Source organism: Clupea harengus, chromosome 16 (assembly GCF_900700415.2).
Source record: "Clupea harengus chromosome 16, Ch_v2.0.2, whole genome shotgun sequence".
In the NCBI taxonomy this organism is placed as follows: domain Eukaryota; kingdom Metazoa; phylum Chordata; class Actinopteri; order Clupeiformes; family Clupeidae; genus Clupea; species Clupea harengus.
In genome coordinates this window covers 15,631,500-15,656,757 of record NC_045167.1, presented here as the reverse complement: position 1 = coordinate 15,656,757, position 25,258 = coordinate 15,631,500, and the positions used below count along the sequence as shown (strand labels likewise).

General features: G+C 43.7%; 3 protein-coding genes across 5 annotated transcripts in view; 2 read left to right on the top strand and 1 right to left on the bottom strand.

Moving 5' to 3' along the window:
• The first annotated feature begins 1,052 nt into the window (after positions 1 to 1,052).
• Positions 1,053 to 18,788, top strand: aldh1l2 (aldehyde dehydrogenase 1 family, member L2). Of its 2 annotated transcripts, none has more exons than XM_012823543.3 (23): positions 1,053 to 1,233; positions 2,542 to 2,686; positions 4,957 to 5,191; positions 5,794 to 5,959; positions 6,521 to 6,622; positions 7,351 to 7,440; positions 8,408 to 8,542; positions 8,723 to 8,848; positions 9,100 to 9,191; positions 9,317 to 9,464; positions 9,614 to 9,733; positions 10,013 to 10,140; positions 10,413 to 10,563; positions 10,689 to 10,759; positions 10,863 to 10,968; positions 12,672 to 12,759; positions 12,954 to 13,047; positions 13,449 to 13,548; positions 15,171 to 15,269; positions 15,409 to 15,574; positions 16,239 to 16,344; positions 16,604 to 16,803; positions 17,153 to 18,788. In XM_012823543.3, the coding sequence occupies exons 1-23, from the start codon at positions 1,186 to 1,188 to the stop codon at positions 17,206 to 17,208; spliced, it is 2,772 nt and encodes a 923-aa protein (XP_012678997.1). In that variant the 5' UTR covers positions 1,053 to 1,185; the 3' UTR covers positions 17,209 to 18,788. The 2 variants fall into 2 exon arrangements, with proteins under 2 accessions (XP_012678997.1, XP_042566059.1); XM_042710125.1 differs by lacking the exon at positions 1,053 to 1,233 and adding an exon at positions 1,452 to 1,794.
• Positions 18,789 to 19,695: 907 nt separating this feature from the next.
• Positions 19,696 to 21,263, bottom strand: nopchap1 (NOP protein chaperone 1). 2 transcript variants are annotated; one of them, XM_031583288.2, is made up of 4 exons: positions 21,156 to 21,263; positions 20,379 to 20,462; positions 20,151 to 20,284; positions 19,696 to 19,965 (listed from the first exon to the last, which is right to left on the bottom strand). In XM_031583288.2, the coding sequence occupies exons 1-4, from the start codon at positions 21,211 to 21,213 to the stop codon at positions 19,786 to 19,788; spliced, it is 456 nt and encodes a 151-aa protein (XP_031439148.1). In that variant the 5' UTR covers positions 21,214 to 21,263; the 3' UTR covers positions 19,696 to 19,785. The 2 variants fall into 2 exon arrangements, with proteins under 2 accessions (XP_031439148.1, XP_012678974.1); XM_012823520.3 differs by lacking the exon at positions 21,156 to 21,263 and adding an exon at positions 20,736 to 20,919.
• Positions 21,264 to 21,336: 73 nt separating this feature from the next.
• The window catches only part of slc41a2b (solute carrier family 41 member 2b), a 31,803-nt gene continuing 27,881 nt past the window's right edge, over positions 21,337 to 25,258 (top strand). The window contains exons 1-3 of the mRNA XM_012823497.3: positions 21,337 to 21,461; positions 22,337 to 22,977; positions 24,176 to 24,283. Coding sequence (XP_012678951.1) covers positions 22,432 to 22,977; positions 24,176 to 24,283 — 654 coding nt within the window. The 5' untranslated portion in view covers positions 21,337 to 21,461; positions 22,337 to 22,431. The remainder of the gene's footprint in view (positions 21,462 to 22,336; positions 22,978 to 24,175; positions 24,284 to 25,258) is intronic.

The window sequence follows — 25,258 nt, the reverse complement described above, 5'->3', positions numbered from 1 at the left end:
TAACTATAGATTCTGAAAAAAAGTGCAATGACGGATTTGCATTCTCTCTCTCTCTCTCTATCTATCTATCTATCTTTCTCTCTCTCTCTCTCTCTCTCTCTCTCTCTCTCTATGACCTGGTAAAAACCTTGGACCAGGGGAAACTTGTCACAGGCAGTTTGGTGTGGGTGGCAGCGGTCATGTTTGATTAGAGAGCACACTGCCCAGGTCACAGAGGCTGGGAGATCAGACAGGTGCAGCTGCCACCAAGGAAAGGTTGAACAAGATGGCTATCGCTGTTGACAGACAGATAACATGAAAACGCATTGAGGCTGTTTTAGGCTTTTAATGTAACACTATGCAACAATTTGACACCGTTTGAGGTATGGTTTTATAGGCTACTAGTTTTGGTACCATCCTCAAACTCATTTTGATAGCATATGGTCATGTGAAAGACAGATAAACACCTGTGTATTCCCCACTAGCCATCCAGGATATGCCCTATGTAGTTCTGTGTACCGGGCTGGAACACCCTGTTAAAATGGAAGAAAAGCTTTCACACATGACATTGGCAGCTATACTGCCAAAAGACACCAGTTGGTGTGTTGGCAAGCTTCTTCAGCTGGGCTGTTGGTGGTGTTTGCAAGGTTTTTGCATGCCTTTTAGGTAGTTAGCATACTAGTTTTGGAACAGAACTCCGTATTGCTGTTTTAAATGAAATTTGCATCTTATTGGCCCAATTAGGCCGTACATAATTGACAAGTGTGTGTGTGTGTGTCTGAAGAGGAAGAGGCAAAGGAATGATTTTTTCTGCTATTCAAATGAGCGGTAGTGAGGGCGGCATCATGTAGTAAAAACTATGGTTTGTCACCATGGCAGGCTCCTGCCGCTTGTCAACACCTTGGAGTAGACACTGCGTTACATTTAAGCATCAGAAACACTTTGAATTAAAAAAATGTATAACATAAGACAGGAATTACACTGCAAAAGCAATCACGTTGAGGAAGTAGGCGTCGTGAGCGCGCACGCACGCACGCTGCCTCGCCTGCGAGTCACGTCGAATATAAACTAGCTCTAGCAAGCCGAATCTTTTGCCACTGTCCCACTCGAAGGCAGGTGTGCGTCAGCTGGAAACGCACGTCCCCAAACCCTGTTGGTCTCATAATTTTAGCAACCTTTTATCTTGTGCTGTTTTAATTTGCCGCCATGTTGTGGACAGCAAGCACCATCATTAGGAAATTTTCCACAAGCTCTGTGAGTAACGCTTCTTTTGGCATCAACCTGTTTCGCCACATTCTTGTTTCTGTCTTCTTAAAAACGAATGAATGACTGGGGGTTTATTGAGCTCGCTCGCCAGAGGACCTAGCTTGCTAATGTAATAGGTAAACGTTGTCATGGTGAAGATGTCAAAATGTTACATCCCCAAACACACGTGAATCATTCAATGCCATATTTGTCTTTAGACAGGAACCGACACTGTCAGAAGCCTATGACCAGTCAGTCAGATTAGCATTGAACAAGTGACGTTTCAGGATATGTACATATTTGTAAAATAACCGGATAGGGCATTTATGCCTTGCTTTGAGGAGTTTAACAATGCTACACAAGCATATGTCACCCAAGAGTTTGAGTTGTCTCGCCACGTTGTCGTTGCACGCTGTCGTGGCTGCATTGCATTAGCTAGCTACTACTAGTGGACAGATCTTGAGCGAGTTGCATCAGCAAGAGGAGAAAATCTGTCCGGGGTCGGGTTACGCTGGTGGAGTTAAGCTAATGCTAGCTGTGGAGCCCCAAAAGTAAATCGCGAGCAACACAGTAGGTTTATCAAAGACAGGTTGCAATGCATTTGTTTAGTATCTTCTTGACGTTGGTAAAACTGCACATAGTATGATAAACATTAGTGTTTGCAATTGCAACTGCAATGAAGGAACTGTTCTATGTCCAGTTGTAATAACTGCAGTGAAACGATGACAGACCGTGGTGGGTAACGTGGAGTAAGTGTTTTCGATGGAGCATGTTCACTACGTTATCTGTGTCTGGACGCTTTGCGATAGAGGAGTCAGTAAAGCGGGCCACAACCGTTATTTAATTTCCATTTGTAATAAGAGTACGTTAATGTCTGTTTTACAGCAGGCAGCACTGAACCTGGTTAAAAGTATCGTGTCCCTTTCAAATCACTCCAAGAACGTAGAGACTTTCCTGAAGATTAATGGCCTGTCGTGAGACTGCCAAAGGGGGAGTGTGTGGTCTAACATTGGTGCTGGCACGAAGTTGTTTTGCGTGTGTCTCTCTCTCTCTCTGTGTGTGTCTTTCTTTTATAACACGGAGGAGGAGACAATCCGGTGATGAACAGTAAAAGTTTTGCATCTCATCCACGTGTGTAGAGTACGCAGAATGTTTTTTTTTTATCTAACTGGTATGAAGTAGAAATAGGTATCGGGTTTGAATGATAATGCAAAATGTTAAGCTTTTACAACTCATAACCACCCTCTCATGTCTGTTATAAAGTCTTTACTGAGTATTCAATACTATGTCTTCTGTCTGCTATTTTCCCTGACACAGCCCTACTACCAAAATAAGCTGAAACTAGCCCTAATTGGACAGAGCTTGTTTGGGCAGGAGGTGTACTCCAGCCTACGAAAACAAGGCCACAAGGTGGTGGGCGTGTTCACAGTTCCAGATAAGGATGGCAAGGCAGACCCTCTGGGTGAGTGACAGTGCCTCTCCCCCTGTTGCCTGGGAGACAGAGAGGGAGCACACAAGCTTTCTACTGTCTCAGGCCCTTTAAATTGAATTTGTGGAATTTGCAGAAAGAATTAGAGCCATCGCCTTGGGTAATGATTTCTAACGATGGATAATGTTGTCCTGAATACCCTTTATTGTCCTGTCATGAGCTTCCTGATTAGAACTCCCCGCACATGTAAACTTTCGTGTGCGTGTGCGTGTGCGTGTGCGTGTGCGTGTGTGTGTGTGTGTGTGTGCATGTATGTGTGTTTTATGTTTGTGTTGTGCAGCAGAGATGAGAGTCAATGTTAACTCTGGGGGGTTCTCACAAAGAGAAGTATTTGCCCAGCTTGTCCAGTAGAATGAGCTCATTGTTTTAGGACAGGGGAGCGCGAGTGAACACAGCGAGGCAGTGAGGTGAAAAGTCCCTCGGCCCATGAGCCACAAACATGTTTACCCAGAATGCTTCAGGATTTCCTAGAATACATCACACAACACATGCATATAGACAACACTACATCTTATTGGTGCACCCAGCCGCTATGTCGGATGACTGTACTTCTGCTGCCTTTGTGTGCAGTTTCTCAGTCTTAATGATGCTGCCATGAGTACCAGTCACAATATATACAAAATATCACAGCACTAAAATTAATGAACATGACGCTTTTCCATGGGGTTAAGCAAGTCCACGATGAGGACCGGTAGCAGGCCGTTTTAAAGTGCAGCCTCAGCCTCCAGTGGCCCGGCAGCCTCTATCCCCTCTGGGCCGGGGGGCCATGCACACACACACACACACACACACACACACACACACACACACACACACACACACACACACACACACAGAGCCCTGCTCTCCCTGAAACCTCCCTTTCTGCTGTTTCAACCGTGGCCTCAGTCCAGAGCTCGCTCTGCTATTTGCTTTTGGCAGATGCAGCGCCAGTTTCCTCTCATGCTCTCACCAGGAACTTTAAGATGCTGTGATATCGCTCTCTGGCCGGAGTTGCCAAAGCCAGCGTGGCTAAGTAGGGATGGAGCCATGTGTGGCTAAGAAAGCTCTCGTGGGGCTCTTGAGTGAAAAAGAGCGTCTTTGTCAGCAGTTTGTGTGTCACTGTTTTGGGGATAGTGCGCAGTTTTAAGAGAAAGGAAAATATTTGATTTGAGTTCCATGCTTGTGCTGACTAAATGTTACTGACAGTTTATGGTGTTCAGTGTGTGTGTGTGTGTGTGTGTGTGTGTGTGTGTGTGTGTGATTAGAGGAGAGCAACAACTGCTAGGTCAAATTTAAATAAGTATTGATAATAAGAGTGTGTGTGTCAGTGTCAGAGACAGGCAGACAGACAGAGAGTGTGTGCATAATTTGTGACGAACAGGTGGGGTCAAGTGTGGGTTTCACAGTCTGACCCTCCTCTAGTTGGCTTGACGCAGCCGACAGCCTGCGCTGAACTGGGTTAAACCGGGGAAGACCGGAACTCTCTCCCACATAGTTATACACATACACACACAACCACTCACACACCCACTCACTCAAACACACAAACCCTCTCACACACCCACTCTCACTCAAACACACAAACCCTCTCCGTATCAGCAGTGACACTCTGTGCCGGGCTGAACGCCAAAAATACGGGACTGTAAAAAGAAGCGGCTCGGACAGATTTCCAGCTGAGCCACTCTGCAGCTGAGTTAGACTGGGAGACCCGGTCAGACAGCTCTTTACCTTGTGGTTGACTTGGGACTAGGGCCTACCCCTGATAAGCCCTTTGTAGAATCGTACAAACCATTAGGAAGGAAGATGAGTAGATCAAGAATGACCCGACGTGAAAAGATGACTGAATGTTATTGCCTCAACCATGTAGTAAGCAAGTGTATCTAGAAATCAGAGATTAGAAATCAGGCCATGTGATCTAGTGTTACTTCTCAGTGTAAGGGGTATAATCCACTGTACTACTACTCCATAGAACTAGAAGAGGTTTACTGACGTGCTTGTAGAGTTAATGTTGGAATGCTCACCAATGTTGTTAGATTGAAGATGAAAGAAGTTTGATCTGTCAGTGTTGTATTTTTTGGATGCATTAATACATCAGATTGTGTTTTAAAACTAAACTGGGGGTCAGTGGCTTTTCTAGTGACACCACATGTTTATGCTGGAACCCATTCAAATGCTGGACACCATCTGAAAATAGGCATGCTCCTGTGCACAAGTCTATAATCCTGGCAAAAATCCATCTGACCTTTCTCTCCCCTCATCAGCGTTGGTGGCGGAAAAGGACGGCACGCCGGTGTTCAAGTTCCCGCGCTGGCGCGTGAAGGGCAAGCCCATCCCCGAGGTGGTGGAGGCCTACAAGGCAGTGGGCGCCGATCTGAACGTCATGCCCTTCTGCTCACAGTTCATCCCCATGAACGTCATCGACCACCCCAAGCACGGCTCCATCATCTACCACCCCTCTATCCTGCCCAAACACAGGGGTGCATCTGCTATTAACTGGTAAGGAGAGCTGTCTGTATGTCTTAATTTGTGTGAGAGAGAGAGACAGACAGACAGACAGACAGACAGACAGACAGACAGACAGACAGACAGACAGACAGACAGACAGACAGACAGACAGACAGACAGACAGACAGACAGACAGACAGACAGACAGACAGACAGAGTTTTAAGGTCAGTCTATCTGGATTTGTCTACTTTTTCGAAGTTCAACAAACAGTACAAGAGTTAGTGAATCTGACAAGTACATGTCAGAGAAACAGGCCAGTGAGACAGGAGAAGAATACAAAAGGAGACAGATGTTTATGTATAGTATACATTAACATTACATGGTAGATTGACGTTGAATTGCAGATAATACATTTTAACTTTGAAAGCCGTTTCCCTGTTGTGCGTGAGAGAGAGAAAGACAGACTTTTTTCATAAAAAAAAAAGATCAATAAGGAGATTGATATGTTAACCGTGATGAAAACATAATGTAGAACTTAAATGCAGATTGAGCATTCCTACCTGGCAAAAAAAAAAGTCTGACCTCAAGGCATGGCAAAAGAACATGTCCTCACTCCGTGTTGACTAACGACCTCCTCTGTCTCCTTCCCCAGGACTCTGATCGAGGGGGATAAGAAGGCCGGCTTCTCCATTTTCTGGGCTGACGATGGGCTGGACACAGGCCCCATCCTGCTGCAGAAGGAGTGTGACGTGGAGGCCAACGACACCGTGGACAGCATTTACAACCGCTTCCTCTACCCCGAGGGCATCAAGGCCATGGTAACTATGGCAACCTGCCTTCCGACCCCTCGTCTCTGTCGTAATAGAGGGTTTGGTCTGAACTTTAGTGTCCTGGATCTTGTCTGGTATGCAGAGGTACAGAGACACAGATTCTCTTGGCCAGTTTAGTGAACTACATGTATGTGTTTATTTATCCTTCACAAGGTCACATTTCAACACATATTATGTAAGTGCTTTAAGCACATTGCTTCATTGCTACACTTTAACACCATGATTTCCCAGGCTTTGTTTATGTCTGCCTCCAGGTTATGCACCGGTTTTACCCAGACAGTGTTCAACTTTGACTTCATTTTGACTTTCTATGTAACATCCATGTTTGTGTGTACTTGCAGTACTCTGCAGGTTTACATTAATGTTGAGTGAGAGTATGTGATTGTAGTGGTTGATGTTTATGGTGTGCTGCTTGTATTCACAGCTTGTCTTTGTAGATGGTCACAGTATGTTGTGTGTGCGTTGATGTTGTATGTGCTGCTTGTGCTTATGTTGATGTTGACAGTGGGCCCTTTTGGTTGATATTGACTGTGTGTGTGTGTTTGGTAGGTGGAGTCTGTGAATCTGATTGCAGATGGGAAAGCACCTCGGATTACCCAACCAGAGGAAGGAGCCTCATACGAAGGGATCCAGAAGAAGTCCAACTCCAAGGTCAGACACAGATCGGGGTGCCAGTCATTTATAACTAGTTAGTTATACAATACTTAGTGTTGAATACTAATTCATGGTCAGTTTTTTTAAAGGGGTGTGGGTCATCAAGATAGTATTAATTCATTGTTTGTAATTAGTCTGTTAATGACTGAAGAAAGTCGTATTGCAAAGTGTCCTTACATGACGCAGTGTGGAAAATTCCACTTTTGAAAGGAATGGGGGAGGTGTATTAGGCCGCAGGAATAGCTTAGGGGTGGTTTTGGGGGCGTGAGCACGCATGCGTGTGTGTGTGTGAGAGTGTACGTGAAGAATAACAGGGGTGTAGTAAGAGAGAAGGAATGAGATTCTGGAGACCTGGGCTTTGGGGAGTTATTTTTGGGCGCACAGCCCCGTGCGTTGCACAACCGCCGTCCAGCTGTTGGATCATGCTGCCCTTTCCTGGAAAGACACTCTGCATGGACTGAGAAATGAATATGTCTATATATGTGGGCGCGTGAATGTATGTGTGTTGTGAGTTTGTTTGTGTTTGAGAGCAAAAGAGAGAATGTGTTGGACTGAAAGGAGTTTATATGACAGGTCAGTTTTGGCTAGCTGAGAGAAAAACAGACACAGAGACTGACACTCTCCTCTGTTTCCGACCTCCCCCCCTGCCTCTCTCTCGCTCTCTCGCTCTCTCTCTCTCTCTCGCTATGCTATGCTATGCTATGCTATGCTATGCTATGCTGTAGGTGAATCTGGCCCAGCCAGCTGAGGCCATCCACAACTGGATCCGCGGTCATGACAAAGTCCCTGGAGCCTGGACTGTCATTGATGGACAGGTAGTTCCCCATTAAGCACACAAATAACAAGGCCAATCTTGGGAACAGGGGTACTGAATGTGCTAGTGGCCTGCACATGAAGAGATTACTTAATGTAGTTTCACTGAAAGACAATGTTCCCAGATTGGATGTGGATTTTATGTTTGGGCGGGAATGTGTTTTTGTGTGTTTTCAGTTGTGTTCCATGTGTTCATTTCATTCCGTTAGTGTGTGTGTGTGTGTGTGTGTGTGTGTGTGTATGTATGAGATTTTTTAGACTGCTAAATATTTACACTGGTTATGTTTCTCCCATATACCTGAATAAGTTTACTGCCTCTCCATCCAATGCTCTCAGTCACACGTGTGCACTCCTGACAGAATGGGAATATACATCAAGTCTGTTATCAAGCGATAAAGCAAACAAGGAGCAAACAAGGAGGCATATAATATATATAAAAGAGTATAATATAAGAGTATATATATATAATAATATAAGAGAACCGCATCTGGATAGGTATGATGATTTAGTAGGCAAGAATTACAGTTGTGTGTTGCATCTGCTGTTGTTGATGCATGTCTGATGATCAGTCTGAGTGATGTGGAGGCACGTTCAAAGTGGTATAATCACTAGTTTGTTTTGTGTGTTTCAAGACAATTTAGTTTCGTATTTGCTGCTCAACTAACACCAGTCATTGTTTTGCAATGGTCAGTATGCTACTCTCTTTGTTAAGAGTACAGAAGTGTCACTGGTGAAAAGGGAACAAGCTTATGGGCATGGTGAAATATCTCACAGCATTTTTGCTTAGATTTAGGGAAACACAACTCTGTTTCTATTTATTTTGAATACACCTCATATATGTACTTCACTTCGTCCAATGGTCAGTTAATGTGGCTGTGGGTTATTCCAGAACTACTTCTGCTCTTTCAGTGAGGGCGTCTTTACTACATGCTTTAGAAATGACATGGCGTGTGTGTTTTGTCTGTGCAGACGGTGACTCTGTATGGCTCGTCTCGGCTGGGTGATGTGGTGCCTAAGGGCCAACCTCTGGAGGTGGAAGGGGCCGCCCAGCCCGGGCTCATCACCAGCGGGGGCCTTGTGCTGTTTGGAACCGACGGCAAAGCAGTGAGTGTGTGTGTGAGAGTGTGTGTGAGAGCCAGAGTGTGAGAGCGAGAGTGGACACTTGTATACATGGAGGAAACAAGATATATGCATAGATGACACACATATCAATACTGTCTATAGATTGGCAGAGAGTGTGAGTTTTAGATGTGTGTTTTAGCACCTGTGTGCATCTGTCTGCAGGTCCAAGTGAAGAACCTGCAGTTCGAGGATGGGAAGATGATTGCTGCCTCCAAGTACTTTTCCTCTGGAGAGAGCAGCAGCGTGGAGCTCACAGACGAGGAGAAGAAGATGGCTGAGGAGATCCGGGTAGGACGTGTGTGTGTGTGTGTGTGTGTGTGTGTGTGTGTGTGTGTCCAAGTGATCTATGATGCTTATTTGTGTATTGCAAGCTGTCTACTGCTGGTATGCATATGTGTGTGTTTGTGACTGTCTGTCTGTGTGCCGCTGCTCTCTACACAAGTGATCTCTACACTAATCTCCAAGCTGTAAACTGTGTGTGTGTGTGTGTGTGTGTGTGTGTGTTTATTCTCACTACTCACTTGATGCTTCTTTACCAGGCCATCTGGAAGGGCATCTTGAGTAACGTCTCTGCCATTGAGGACACAACAGATTTCTTCAAGTCTGGGGCGGCCTCTATGGACGTGGTGAGGTCAGTATGTCACCAGGCAGATCTACTTGGCACAAGCTTCTAGCACTGCGTCGGGTGATCATCTTTAGTTTCATTCTGGCTGCCTAATGAATTGTGTGTGTGTGTGTGTGTGTGTATGTGTGTAGGTTGGTGGAGGAAATGAAGCAGAAGTGTGGAGGTGTGGAGCTGCAGACTGAGGACGTGTACATGGCCACCACCTTCCAGGACTTCATCCAGATGTTTGTGCGCCGTTTCAGAGGGGAGGACCAGGAGGAGGAGATGGTTATCGATTATGTGAGTATCTAGTCTTTACACACATACACACCCATACTCTCTCTCTCTCTCTCTCTCCCTAAACCCAACCTCCCCCTCCCCCCCATCTGCCTTTAATTCCCCTTACCCCTAAAATAAACCATATTTGCTTTTCTCATTTTTCAATGCAGGCAATTAAAGACGTCAACAACATGACTGTGAAGATGCCTACCCAGTGTTTTATCAACGGCAAGTTTGATGACGCAGAGAACGGCAAGACCAGTGACACCATCAACCCTACAGATGGCTCTGTGAGTATAGAGCATGCACACACTCTCACGCACACTCAAAAGACAAACACACATGATGTACAAGACACACACACACACACACACACACACACACACACACACACACACACACACACACACACACACACCCCTGATATTGTGATGCATGCACACTGAAACACACAAGACATTGTCTCCCCCACTAAAGCACATGCTTTCATACACGTGGAAATACTGAAATAGTATAATGATCAAGTTGACACACATCACATGCATCAAGTCTGTGTCTCCTATTTTCAGTTGATCTGTAAGGTGGCACATGCCTCCGTGGGTGATGTGGACAGGGCCGTGGCAGCAGCCAAGGACGCCTTCGAGACGGGACCATGGGGCAGAATGAACCACCGTGACCGTGGCAGACTGCTCTACAAGTGAGCGCTCACTACCATCGCCCCCTGGAGGACGGCATTGACAATGACCACACATAATGAAATTTGTTTTACTTAAAACAACAACAAAAAAAAAAACATGAAAATCACTCCTACACAATCATATACACATACATTAAAATTTATTTTTTTTAAATGTAACTTACCAACACATAGACTAATGGTCCCTTTTCCTAAACTCCAGCCTGCATGGTCTCACATACAAGCACTTGCGTATAGACTAACTCTTCCTCTTTACGGGTCTCCCTCCCCAGCCTTGCAGACCTGATGGAGCAGCACCAAGAGGAACTGGCCACCATTGAATCCATGGACTCCGGCGCCGTGTACACACTGGCCCTCAAAACACACGTAGGGATGTCCATCCAGACATTTCGATACTTCGCTGGCTGGTGCGACAAAATTCAGGTGAGCGTGCGTGTGAGTGTGCGTGTGAGTGTGCGTGTGAGTGTGCATGCGAGTGTGCATGCGTGATCCAGTGTGTTTGTCCATGTCACCTCCTCACACTGACATCATATCCTGTTTCTCTCCAGGGCACGACGATCCCCATCAATCAGGCCAGGCCCAATCGCAACCTGACCTTCACAAAGAAAGAGCCCCTGGGGTGAGTGACAGGAAAAACAGCCAATGAGATGCAGACTTTGTTGAATGTAGTGTTACAGTCTGCTGTGCTGCGTGTATTTAAAATGTCAATTTGTCTCTGTTAGCGTGTGCGCTATAATTATCCCGTGGAATTACCCCCTTATGATGCTGGCGTGGAAGAGTGCCGCCTGTCTAGCCGCTGGGAATACCCTTGTCCTGAAACCTGCTCAGGTAAAACACACATATACACGCAGAAATCCCCGCTAAACATACACACACACACATCCAGTTTACATTACATTACATTACAATGCGTGCTTGTTCTTAGCAAGGTTATTATAGTTAACGAAAAAACGAAAACGAGGTGTGTTTTTTTTTTTTTTTGTCGTTAACTGAAATAAAAACGAGGCTTTATAAAAAAACGATAACTAACTGAAACTGTATTGTGTCTTTACAAAACTAACTAAAATAAAATAGAATTATAGAGAAAATTGTCAATTTATTTAATACAATTTAGTCTATCTTCCGCCGTACCACTTTTAGTACACGCCCCTCACCTGGTTTCATGGCGGCAAAAGTCGGGAGAAAGCGACAGTGCTATTTGGGATTAGGCTACTTGGAAAAGTAACGTGCGGTGGGGTTCGTGGCTGGTGAGGCACTTCAGAGTCAGATTTACAAATATATAAACCCAATACAGTACAGTAGCTTAAATCACCATTCAATTGGCAGCTTGCACATTGACAACTGGTTGTTTTTCATATCAGCATTCTTTACACACACATAGGTAAGGTACACATACAGTTGGCAGCTGCTAGCTTGTGATGAACTTAATATGTGTGATTATGTACTCGTGAATATGAACTCTTACGAAGTTGCACAGGCCCCCTGAGGGTCTCCGCTGTACGTCCAAAACCAAAATCTATTCTTGAGGTTAAAAATATTTTCAAAGCAATTTGGCTTTGGGTGTGAAGTCGACCGAGTTATCTTCTGTCCCGTCGTTTGAAGCATACCTTTTAGCTACGGCATTGGTCTCCCATTATTGATCAATTCACGTTTTGATTGAAAGTCCAGTTATGAGAAATGCTTTAGCTTAGCTATAGAATCTTCCATTTTCGTAGTCGAGGTCAAATATACGCAGAACAAGCATAAACCCGACCGGTGGGCTCTCTCATGCTCCCTTCATTGAAGCAGAGGTACAGCGTATGCCTTTGGCACTGTTTGCCTCCTCTCCGTGCTTTTTCACTGCGGCTTTACGTCAGATCAGCAAAACTAAATAGGTTCTACACATGCGCTCAACCCAGTTTGTGAGGGATTGCGCAATCTGAGATGAGGCACAGCTCGTCGCTGCCTCACCGTCTCGCTGTCTCCAGTCTGTTTGAACAGGACATGCGCAAATTCTGACTGACACACGTCTGACACAGATCTTTCATAGTTGTCTTTTGTGGTTGGCTGTTCATCTGTCCTAAGTGAATACTTTTTTTTTAAATGGTATGTTTGGTGAGTTTTTATTACATATTATTTATTATAGCTTGTATCTTCTATTCATTTTGAGCATTTTGTTTTGCAAGCAAAAAAAATAAGCTTCCCTGACTGGCCTCCCCTTGGTCTGTTGCATTCCGCGGTAAAGACTAAAACTAATACTGAAACTAATAAAAACTCAAAACTCAAACTAAGTATTTTCAAAAAATAGAAACTAAACTAGCAAACCCGCATTAAAAACGAATTAAAACTAAACTGAAATTAAAAACAAAAAGCCAAACGAAATAAAAATAAAAACTAGTGAAAAATGCAAAACTATAATAACCTTGGTTCTTAGATCTCCTACCCATTCAGCTTTGCCTTCCCTCTAAAAAATAATGGCAGAACCGTACACACAGTAAAGAAACAGTAAACTCCTACATCTGACCTCTACATGCTGTGCATTCCTCTCAAAGGTCACCCCTCTGACGGCGCTGAAGTTTGCTGAGCTGGCTGCCAAAGCTGGCATCCCCAAAGGCGTCATCAACATTGTGCCTGGCTCAGGTACAGTTCTCAGAGTCCAGTATTCTACTACCAATGACGTACTGTGTCAGTAGTGTCAAATGAGTTCCCCCAATACTTACTCGATCAATCTCACATCATCTCTCTCTCTCTCTCTCTCTCACATATCTCCTCTCTCTCTCTCTCTCTCTCTCTCTCTCTCTGTCTCTCTGTCTCTCTGTCTGTCTGTCTGTTAGGGGGCATGGTTGGCCAGAGGTTGGCAGATCATCCTGACATCCGTAAACTGGGCTTCACTGGCTCCACTCCCATTGGCAAACAGATCATGAAGAGGTGAGTCACCTGCCTCCTGTCTCTTTCACTCGTGAGGGCATTGGTACTGACGGATTGCATCATCAGTACCTTGATGTAATTGTTGAACATTTTTAAATGTTAAAATGACGGTAAACAAAAGTGCCTCTTCAACAAAATAAGTCTCGTAGCTCATGCTTAAACACAACTCCTGCTTAGGAAAGTGCTCTTTAATGTTCACCAGTATCAGTGTGCTATCTCAAGTGATTTTGCGAGGCCTGTTTTTTAAATGTTATTTCAACTAATTAAGTCTTACAGCTCATACTTAAACTAAATGTAACCCCTGACTAGTACAGTTCTCTATAATATTCCCAGTATCAGATTTTATCACTTAAGTGGTCTCTCTTGGCCGTTCCGTTGACGCGTGTCATTTCCTGTCCCAGCTGTGCGGTCAGTAACCTGAAGAAGGTGTCTCTGGAGCTGGGCGGGAAATCCCCCCTCATCATCTTCAGCGACTGTGACATGGACAAGGCTGTGCGCATGGTGAGCTATGCTCCACACATAACTTACTGTAGCCAGTCCACTACAACAAGCCAGTGTGCAATTATTTACACACAGAGGAGACAGAGCTGGGGGGTATTCGTCGTAGCTCGCTAAGCGGTTTAGCGAGCTAATTTTCAGGCTAAGATAAAAAACGCGCCTCTTTTTGGTTCGTGGAAGCAACTTTTGATAAATCACCATAGTAACATATCAATTAGCACTAACCTGCTCCAGCGCAGGCTAACTTAAGTGTAGCTGGATAAGCTTGCCACACCCCCGGAAAAAGGAGGGATCCCATTGACCAAGGACTGATATTAGATATCTAGTTAGATTAGCGTAGGGAGAGAGTTCTTTGCGATCGCCAAGATCCATTATTCCATAATTAGTTCTTGTATGAGCGCTACCGATTCAGCCGACAAGGAATAATTAATTTACAAGACCTTCTCGAGTCATTTATTGCAAACACCACAGTCGAACATTGACTGTCTTGCGCTCTTTTGCAAGTGGTACATTTTTGTAGTGTCGGTGATGCGGAGAACAAAGCACTCATAATTATATGAGTGTTATTAGTACACCATAGCATATCATTATTGTAGAAAATGATTAAGGTGGACTCATGATAAGAATAGAGAGAAATACAGACAATTTATTTTCACTGCTTCAATTTATTGCATTTGTTATTAATACATTTAGTCATTTAACTTTTATTCAAAGCGACTTACAAGGAAATGTAAAACTACATCGAGGAAGGAGGAGAGGAGATTCGAACTAGCAACCTTGCAGTTCCGAACCGGTAGAGGAATCCTCTGTACCAGTTGACACTTGCCGTCAGGTTTTCATACATAGATATCACCCTATAAACATCCCAACACACCTTGCTTTCACAGCGGTGGCGGTGTTGAATTTTGCCATGATTATGGTCTTGTATTCTTCATAAGCGTTCATGTTTATCTCCTGCTCGCCAGCGGAGAAAAAAAGAGCCCTTTTCTTTGAGTTTAGAACCATTATACCGTTAGAAAATCATTGTTTTGGTGATCGACCTTTCCTGCCTTTTGAAGTAGGTCGTGCACGCGCAAATGCCATGATAAGTTTAGCCTGGTTGAAATTAACCACATGATTTGGATGCGGATCAGCCGTTAACGAACCGATATTTGCTGTTCTCAATCCGCTCGCTAATCTTAACGGGCTAAAAGGCCAATTGATTAACTTAGCTTCAACCCTACGACGAACAGGCCCCTGCTCAGGATTTGAGCTGAAACCGTAAATGTAAATGCTCAGATGGGTTGATTAAACAGGCTGGGCTGTGTGTGGAACCAGTTTAAAACAAAACAATGTGGACTTCAGGTCACCTTGTCTCCACTACACCTCACCAGTCTCAAAACTTACAGAAGCCCCAGATTAGGTTCAGGTGCTTTGAGACAATGTAAATTATTAATGGTGCAATGGAAATAAAAATAAATAAATAATAAATACATAATTCATATTTTACTTCTATTTATGTTATCCTTCCTAATATGTTTGTTGAGAAGATGGATCTTCATGCTAGAATGAGTGAGAGACTCATCTCTGTATCTGGCCTTTATTTATTTATTTATTTATTTATTTGTCTCTGTGTGTGTGTGTAGGGGATGAGCTCTGTGTACTTCAACAAGGGGGAGAACTGCATCGCTGCAGGGCGCCTGTTTGTAGAGGAGTCCATCCATGATGAGTACATCAGCAGAGTGGTAAGGACACAGCTAACAGCCCACCCTTTACACAACCAACCCACACTAACAATCCCACAGACACCTAACCGTTTCATCCCAGTACCACATACGCAAGCACACACACACACCTACTTCATCTTTTCCCTGGCCGTCCTAGGTGGAAGAGGTCAAGAAGATGAAGGTCGGCGACCCCCTGGATCGGTCCACAGACCACGGCCCCCAGAACCACAAAGCCCATCTGGACAAGCTGGTGGAGTACTGCGACATCGGCGTCAAGGAAGGGGCCACGCTTGTGTACGGGGGCCGACAGGTGCCAAGGCCAGGTGAGCTTCTCCTTCAGCACCACCTCCTCTAGACTAACGCACACACACACACACACACAAACAGTCTTCAGTAGAGGTGGAACAAAAAGAACAGCTTTTGCTGCTGCTGACAGCCAAAACCACGGGTAGTAGCACCATATTGTTCACGTACATACATACCCATGATCAAGTTTAATTTATAAATTACACACAACAAGACATCAAGAACATTAACTTATAATAAAATAAAGCAATTAAAACAATATACTGCAATACAAGTTATGTGATTGTGGTCGCTCTCTCGAATGAATGGGATTCTGACATTTTTGCTTAACAAAGAAAAATATTGCGTACTGCCATTCCCCTTTGAAAGAAAACAAGGACGGGTTGCAACAAGGATTGAGGACTCAAAGGCAGAGATACATGAAAAATCATTACATTGATCTAGTGCTCTGAATAGGATTAGATATCACAATCATAGGATTATCTTGCACATACAGTATATACCATTACCATTCTATCACAAATCATTCTATCGATCTATCGTGTTGAATGTGTTTGATCATTTGAGATTGTAATAAGAGGTTTAGACACAGTGAAAGAGTGAGTCTACAGTGAGAGAATACTTGATGGTGCTGAATTGTGCACAAGACTTGATTTGTTGATTTCCTCCTTTGTGCCCTAGGCTTTTTCATGGAGCCCACAGTGTTCACCGATGTGGAGGATCACATGTTCATTGCCAAAGAAGAATCCTTTGGACCAGTCATGGTGGTGTCTAAGTTCAAGAACGGGTATGCTTATGTCATATTCTCCCTCACTGCTTTAGTCATTCTGTCTAAAATAATGTCAAAAAATTGTTCTAGATGGTTATTTACAAATGTCCTATTTTTAAGTAATCATTGTAGCCTATAAGCATGCTTCGGCAGAGTACATTTTAATGCCATACAAGTGCTGCTTCAGTGGCACAGGCCGCTAACTCGCTTAGCGGTCTTGTCCTCCATCGGTCACGTCCTCTTCATCTCCTCTCCATATCCTTCCTTCACTTTTCAGAGACGTCGATGGCGTGTTGAGCCGAGCCAATGACACGGAGTTTGGCCTGGCCTCAGGAGTGTTCACGCGGGACATCAACAAGGCCATGTACGTGAGCGAGAGGCTGGACGCAGGGACCGTCTTCATCAACACCTACAACAAGACGGATGTGGCTTCACCGTTTGGCGGCTTTAAGCAGTCCGGCTTTGGGAAGGACCTCGGTGAGGGTTCACACACACACACACACGCACATACGCACGCACGCCAACATCTCATGAAAGTCTTAAAATTACCAGTGATTTAACTAAAGCCTTTTTTTGGCAAATCATTTTTATCAGAACTACCAACAATTCAAATCTGCAATTCAGCAGCAACTTAACATGCACATCATTATGACCTCATTCTCTACAGACTTGGGCCCTTTCACACTTTGATTTTGTGGTTAAGTTATGCGACCGTATTCAATCTTTTGTCTTTTTTGACTTAACAAAATTACGCACCATAGACGGAGTGAAAACACTGAAGGCAGTCTGAATCTAACGTGCCTGTATCTGTGTCTTGTGTTCGTAGGGGAGGAAGCTCTTCATGAATACCTCAGGACCAAAGCAGTGACTGTGGAGTACTGAGCCCCGCTTCCTCTATGAACTTTCTATGGTGGCAAATCAGTCATGCTGGTTGGACCTGCTGGCAGTTGATCTAGCATCTCGGCTCTGGCTTGGCTTGGCTAGGCTAATGGCTTGCGTTCAAGCTGTGTGAAAAGCTTAGTCTGCAACGACTATGTTGATGTGCCTACACCTTTTTTTAAGAAGAAAAAAAACAAACATTCTTTAGGGAAGCCTCTGTTCTGTTCAAGGAACTATTTTCTGCTTTTTCCTTCTCATCCCAAACCACGTTGGAGCTAATCAGCTCTTTCAAATCTGATGCTATAAAAAACTTGGCTGGTCTGGATGTGTCATCATGTTGCAAGATACGTTTTGTAAAAAAAAAAGAGTAGTTTTTTTTTTAACGGACTGTTCCCATACAATGTAAACATCACCTTGGATTTTAATATATTTTCAAATGTATATTTGACATTTTATGTAGTCATTTGTTGGCTTTTAAAGACAGAAATATCAGATGTTTGAAGAAATCAGGGTTTTACAGTTTAGACTCACTTTAGTAGTACAGGCCCCTTACATTTAAGTGTTTTTTACTGAAATCAAGTATTTACAAATATTTTATTTGAGGAGAATAGATGCTGCAGTCTAGTGATGGCAGAGAGTATCATGCCCAACTGATTATGTGATGAGAAAAATTATGCCATGTACTAGGTATCTCATCTGTGACATTGCAACAATTGCAGAGATTTAAAAGGCAGTTTTGCAACAGTGAGATAGGAAGTCACAGTTGCAAGAGCTGAAGTTAGAATAGCAAGAAATAAGTCTCAATGATATGATGTGTAGCATCGGTTATCCCTCTCATTAATTCAATTCAATAGAAAAAGGTCATGTGAACAATACTAATATGTCAACATATTACCCCTATATCATGCACCATTCATTTTTTTCTTTCTTTATATAACTTTAAGTCTACCTCGTTAATTTTAAAGGGACATTTTAAATGGCTTAATACATAATGTAATTTTCCATTTGAACTTAACGATGACAATGTGAGTATAAAAAGATGCCTCATGCTATACCTTCCAATTGTGGCAGTATATCATAAGAGTGACAAACAAAAGAGCACAAGAGATATTCTCAATTATAAGATTACATTTTAACACCAGGCCACAACCACGTGATGTATGTATGCCATCACAGAATATCACCTCACACTTGGCACTAGTTAATACAGAGATATTACGTGTTTTTTTTTGTTTTTTTTAGTATGAGGTAGGAAAGAAGATCCAAACAAAACTGTTATGAGGACTTCAGTTTTGGATGTCAAATAAAATATTTGGCCATTCTGTTAAAATGGCGTGGATTCTAAAGTCAAGTGAATTCCAAATGCATGGCTTTTATACCCACTTTGGAATGGAATGTATTTCTCTTTAAATTACCATGTTTTATCAAACCATTTTAAAGTATTACCACAATCCCAATGTTCTATTTCACTGTGCTTGCTTATACATCTGGTCTATATGTTTTTAGCACTGCATTTCAGATCTGAAGACTCCTTTGTAATAAAGCTCCACCAGACCACAGAGATGCACACCATCAGAGACAAATATGCTGGTTTCTCTTCTATTATCTTACATTTATAATTTAAAGAAATAATTTAAAAGACACTGTCCGTGCAAGATCACACACAGATTCCAGACTCCTCTCTGGATTCGTAAGATATAGCTGTTCCACTATGGCGATTTGGCGATGTTGCCACAGATATAAGGACAAGGGAATGCTACCTGCGTGATTCTCCAGCAGTGTCCTTTACTGAGCTCTGCCTTGATTCTGGGCGATGCCCTCAATCACCATTTTGCCCTGTCAAGGAACCAGGTGATAAGACCTGCTTCACCATGATGTCAGGTTTAAGTACAGTACTGCAGATTAAAGTATTTATATGTATAGTGAAAGGCAAATCAGACAAATCACTCCATGTAAATTTCACTTGCACATATGACTATTTTAGGGGCAACTGCTGGGGTACAGCTATTCATACCATGTGGTTCAGATAAGATGATCCAGAGTTTCACAAAATATTCCTTTGATTTCGCTTTTTTTAATGAAAGCAAGCATTTGGAGACAGATCCTGAATCTAGCATGGCCTATCCCAGGAACATATCTTCAACGTATTAGCACATTGATACAACTTGCAATGACTTGATCTAAAAAATATGCAGTAAAAAATGTTAAAGAATGTTTTATCCTGTTGACCAAGTCATTCAGGCAAAGGACATTGTTGCTGTGACCAACTCCACCTCAGCAACAAAGAGCATTGATAGTCTCTTGCACAGATTCCACTGAGCAAAAAATGACCCCATCTGTTCAGGTACAATCTCACATCAGCCTCATATCTTCTCAGTTGTAGGAGTTTCAAAATAGGTCCTCTTTACATGAATTCAACTCAGGATGAACAAATGCACCCACAAACAGGGATAGTCCATAGTGAAAATGGCTGGGGGGGGGGGGGGGGGGGGGGGGGGGATCACCTGCTCTGTGGATGTCACAACATCCACGTTATGTAACCGAGTCCCATGCTCAAAGAGAAATGTTCAGAGTTAAAACCTACATTCCATCCTTATCAACAATCTCAATATTGGCCCTCTTTTTCCTCTTACAGTCTCCTGGGAGTTGGAGTTTCTCCTCTTCCTCTTCTGTATCATTGTCCGAACAGTCCTCAGAGCTGTCATCTTCCGATGATTCAGCGTTGCTGTCCGAGTCACTGAGTTCCACAAGTGCTACGTCCTGAGTATTACATGAACAACAAGATTCAAGATTTCACAGCCACGAAGGAGGTCTGAGATATCACAAAGTAACAAGGCATAACTGTGATGCATTTAAAACATCTAACAGTTACAAAAGGAGAAAGTAACAACTTCCTGTAGCAAAAGTTTTTTATAAGGTTTTTCATGTACATTAAGTTGACTCACCATTTCAATAACTTTTTCTGCATCGTCAGTATTTTCAATGTCAAAGTGTCCCGCAGGGACCGACTCCATCTGCTGCTTTAAGGACTCATTAGCCTGGGCCATCTGTGGTAGAAAACTCTGAAGCCTATCCAGTACTGAAAAGAACACAGTCAAATAAAGGTGTAACATGCTTATTAACTTGCACTTCAACAGTCATAAAATTCACACTGGAATGGCTGAACAACCTACCATTACTTCTAGGAACTCTGGTGGTCTGAAGAGAGGCCGACCTACTAGGCACTTTGGATTTCAAAAGGAGTTTTTCATGGATGGCTGCGTAGCACAGGAAGACAAATACTTGGGTAAGTCAGACAGTAAATAAAAAAAACAGTAAGATAACATCTGTAACATCAGCTTGTTAGACAAAATGCGGTCTAGTAGAAGGATGGTGTAGATTCAATCAAAATGCTACTTAATGGAAGGACATATTAACTATGCTAGCTAGCTAACGTTTGCCAACTTGGTACGCCTTCTTAACCTCTTGAACGAGTGTACTGAAATGACAAAAGTGACTTATAATCCCGCGAGTTTTGCCAGCTAACCTACCTCCTCCATTCCCGCATGAAAGTAATTCTTGTGAACAACTTGTTTGCTTATTTTTTGTTGTCTCTTCCATTTTTCCTGTGGTCACATGGACGAGCAGGGGTACCATAGCAGCTACATGTGAGAGTCACTTCCGTGTAAATAACTTTCGCACAGTCCTGCTCACAAGCGCTATTTTGCTAGCGCGCCCTCTTATGGATGGATGTGGGTGTGGATTCTTATAGAGGCAGAGAACAGGCTCTGTTAATAGTTTAAATTAAAACATAGACATGGCTATGGGTTAAAAGGGTCATGTTCCATAGGAAGTGTCAGATGCCACGTGTTGTAATCGTAGACATTACGCAGATATGAATATGTTTATGATTGTAAAAAAATAATTAAAAAGACAGTTGTCTCTACCCATTCAATAATGGCTTTAGATACCTGAATTATCGAAGTTGTTCTTTCGTTGTCCATCCAAGAAACAAAGGTTTTGTGTCATGGGGTGTCATATTAGTGTGCACTAAAAAGTATTTACCTTCCAAGAGCCTCAAGATATATAAACATTACATTCAACTTCCTGTCTTTAATAGCCAAAATTCATTGGACACATTGGTGAGCGCACGCGTACTGACTCACTTGGCATGAGCTGCTGTGTGGCACTTCTACAGTGACGCGACAGACTGTCAGAGAAGCAAGAGAACGAGAGATCATCTTGTACCTCTACGTCGTAGTGAACCAGTCCTTCAGGTAAGGCTATAGAATGAACGTTGCTTTTCATGATGACCAGCGTTCTGTTTTCTTTGAATATTACTAGGACTTGTCACTGTATCTTTCTGTCTGAATTTCGCTTGTGTCTGGGTGGTACTCCCGTGAATGGTTTCCATTAGGGGGGAATTTTTTATTTATCCCACCGAGATAGAACATTTTGTCTCAGATTTGCTCGCCTTTTGAGCACGCCAAATGCGCAATTCAGATGTGATTATATATCTGAAATACAAGGCTCTTAACAAATACTTATGCAACTTAGAGCATTTTGGGGGAAATGCAAATTATAACTTATTTGCTTGCATCGTTAGCTGGAGGTTGCTAGCTGAGTGAGCTAACCCGAGTAGCTAGTTTGGGTAATTTCTATGGCTGTGGTTTTCTGTTGCATCTGATTGCATGGAAAACATAAAATTCCTGCCTATTTGGTGTTTAGCAAACGTTCATGCGCAACACTTGAAACGTGTTGTCAGAGAGTTCGTGAACTGCTGTTCAGACGTAGCACGGCTTCACTAAGTTACAGCAGAACAGTTATGTATGATGCCCCTTCTCACTTCTTAACGGTACAAGGAATCAGCTACGAATGTTAATAGCTTGACGTGATGTTAACAAAACACTTTGCCTGGCGAGAAAACTATTTCAAGTTTGAGATTTTATTTTGGTGCAGTCTCATTAAATAATGAAGATAACGTACTGTGGGAGAATTTCAATTAAGGAGAATTTCTATCCAGGACATACATCTGACCAATGCTAGTGAATTGTACGAAGCTTTGAAGGTTGGAGCTGGACTTGCATGTCTCTGGCGTTTTTGTGTGTATGTGTCAGATGAGAGAATGTTAAAGCTCGTCTTCATATCCCAGGTTCCATGTGGAAGGACCCACTGTAGTCAGTCCCCCTCCCATATCACCACCCTGTAGCCCAAAGGAGATGACCCAACCTGGCTGCCACCTGCATAATGAACCTCCGCACCACTGGGGGCTCCTCCGCCGTGGGCAGTCTGGGCCATAGCTGGGGCATCCTGTCCGGAGGCCGTGTGCCCTCTCTGCTGCAGACCATGGTGCCAGCAGGCTACAGCGCCCTCCAGGAGGAGCGGCTGGTCATGTCCGAGCTGACCGGTGGCGGCGGCAGTGTTGGTAGTAGCTCCGCCAAGCCTGACCTGGTGCTAGGCAACAGCTACCACCGCGAGAACAGAGCCCACCGGCACTTGGACCGCACCCCCCGCTCACCTCTGTCGGCGGGTGACCTTGGAGACGGTCGCTTCAGCGAGACCCAGCCCATGCTGCCTAATGGCGAGCTGTCTGGGGAGGAGGACGGAGAAGATGTTGGGGATGAAGAAGAAGAAGAAGATGATGATGAGGAAGAAGTGGAGATGGAGAGGCCACCCATGGGACGCAACATGCCCAAAGAGTCGCCCCTGGCCATGGCCCTGCAGATTGTGGTGCCCTTCCTGCTGGCTGGCTTCGGCACAGTCTCAGCTGGCATGGTGCTGGACGTGGTGCAGGTGAGCTGAGCTGAGCGTTGCACACAAGTACACCCTGTTCTCTATCAGTTCTGTCAATCACCACAACTTACCTCTCCTGTTACATCATACGGCCTGAATGCAAAGCCCAAATAGGCATATGGCATGTACTCTAGGTTCTTGGTAATCAGTGCACGCCAATCAGAACCTGAAAGCTAATTAGTCTTGTTGCTGAGTCAGCTTTTCTCAATATCTAGAAGATGGCATGAAGCCCCTTGGGTGGCCACATGTCCAACCAGTTCAGAATCAGAATCAGAATTCTGTTGTTCTGTTGTACTTCATTCCAACATTAAGGCATGGTCTTGGATGTATGCAGTAGCTGCACTAGTTACAGTGGAAATGGCTGATTCCAAGCTAAGCAAACAAAGCAATAAAAAAAAAATCGAAAACAATATCACCCATCACTGTACTTAAAGCAGTAGAAGTGTGCTTGTTATTTGATACTTAAGTTGAGCTTGCAGGGATTCTTCACTGGTTCAAAGGTTCACCTTTTGGACTGAGCTTATTGTTTATTCAAGCTTTGTTTTGATTGACTGAAAAACACTGTTTAAATGTTAACTGTTACAGGTTATTACAAAGTGAAGTGTAAAATACAATTCCTTGTCCTACTATTGGCAAAATGTGACGCATTAAATAGACATTACATTCACATCACACAGACAAAGAGAACATCTGTTTGTATCTAGATTGAATATTAAACTCAACCGATAACCACAGTTGTTTTCTTGCAGTAAAGCAATCAGAACTCCAGGAAATGAAAGTGGGCCTTTGTCTTTTGCCCGCTTCCTCTTCAGGTTCTACTAGAAAGTCTTTCAGATTAAACAGGAAGCGTATCATGAAAGCTGCCTCTAACTGTCTGGCTGTTGTAAATAGTAGGTTTTATTGCCTTATGATATAAAATGTGATATAAAATGTGGGAAGACCTTTAATCAGGATCCCCTGGTTATTGTTCTGTTCTGCAATGTTGGGCTGTAACTCAGTATGCTAACTATGAAGCAGGCTTACGTCTGTTTTATTGAAGTCCACTTGAATGTTGCATTTGTGTTGTTCAGTTCGGCCACTTTAATCCACTGCATCCTTCTTTGACGATGCCCCTAATGTTCAATGTTCTCTTTTGCCCCTTTTTTCTTTATCTCCTCTCTTTCCCATCTCTCCTATCCTCTCTTTTCTCCGCTGACAGCACTGGGAGGCCTTCAAGAACATCACAGAGATTTTCATTCTGGTTCCAGCTCTGCTCGGACTTAAGGGGAACCTGGAGATGACCCTGGCTTCTCGACTTTCCACAGCGGTATGTAGACAGACAAACACTCAAACTTCTCTATGAAAATTGTACACATTTTCCTCTCTATCTCATTCTCTCTTTCCCTCTGTTTACCTCCTTCATCTCTCTTAGTATTTCCCTCCCGCTTTCCTTCCTCCAGGTCTGAAATCCATCTCATAATTAGCACTTTTACCTGGCCAGGCTGTGCTTGCTGCAGACACTGTAATGATCTCCTTTGCTTCTACGAACTGTGAACGTATCCCTCCTTTATGAAGCCAACTGACGCGCTGCCTCCTTTGGCCACCCCCGTCATAAACACCTCCAGACAGGTCATTTTCTCCCTATTGACACGTCTGGTAATAGGTGCACGGCTAGCGCTCTAAAGCCCTATGGGGGGGATGTAACCAGAGAGGTCGACAGTGCGGCCTCCAGCGACTCCCTTTGCCCGGGCTTGTCCTCTGTGGTGACACCCGGTCATGCTGGTTGATCCCCAGCAGGTAGAGTGCTCGCTGAGGTCGTAGATCACTCGTAGGCGTGTGGTCCCAACCCTGTTATTACTATCTGTGGCGGCACACTCAGGTATTTCACTGCGCCGTGGAGGTGATGAGAGGAGCAGAAGTAAAAGGAGTTCTGAGATGAAGTCTCCCCAGGGTTTCTGCATTATACACTGTCGTAATATAGTATCTAATTTAGTGTATGTATGTAAGTGTGTGAGGTAAAGTGAATGAGAGGTATAGAGTCGACCCATTCTGGTGATATAATGCTGCACCAGAAAGCTTGCCTAACTCTTGTTCTGGCACATGGAATAGGTATTATGGGAGGAATGTGCTGAACTGGCAGTGTTTCAGGAACAGGAACACACACACACACACACACACACACTCCTCCACTCTCCCTCTTTTCTGTGCCAGGTTCTCCAGAGGTCCATAGTCTCTCTGGCAGTCAGAGCAGGCTGGTGTTACCCCGGCAAATCTGTCGTTCCACCTCGAGCTGGAACAGTAA

Excerpts from the sequence above, each read along its gene's own strand:
- aldh1l2 (XM_012823543.3), top strand. The coding sequence starts at position 1,186 with ATGTTGTGGACAGCAAGCACCATCATTAGGAAATTTTCCACAAGCTCT. Across the intron at positions 9,734-10,012 it reads TCAACCCTACAGATGGCTCT|TTGATCTGTAAGGTGGCACA; the intron begins GTGAGTATAGAG and ends TCCTATTTTCAG. Across the intron at positions 10,141-10,412 it reads CGTGGCAGACTGCTCTACAA|CCTTGCAGACCTGATGGAGC; the intron begins GTGAGCGCTCAC and ends CTCCCTCCCCAG.
- nopchap1 (XM_012823520.3), bottom strand. The coding sequence starts at position 20,841 with ATGGTACCCCTGCTCGTCCATGTGACCACAGGAAAAATGGAAGAGACA. Across the intron at positions 20,463-20,735 it reads TTCATGCGGGAATGGAGGAG|CCATCCATGAAAAACTCCTT; the intron begins GTAGGTTAGCTG and ends TGTGCTACGCAG. Across the intron at positions 20,285-20,378 it reads CAGAGTTCCTAGAAGTAATG|TACTGGATAGGCTTCAGAGT; the intron begins GTAGGTTGTTCA and ends TGTTCTTTTCAG.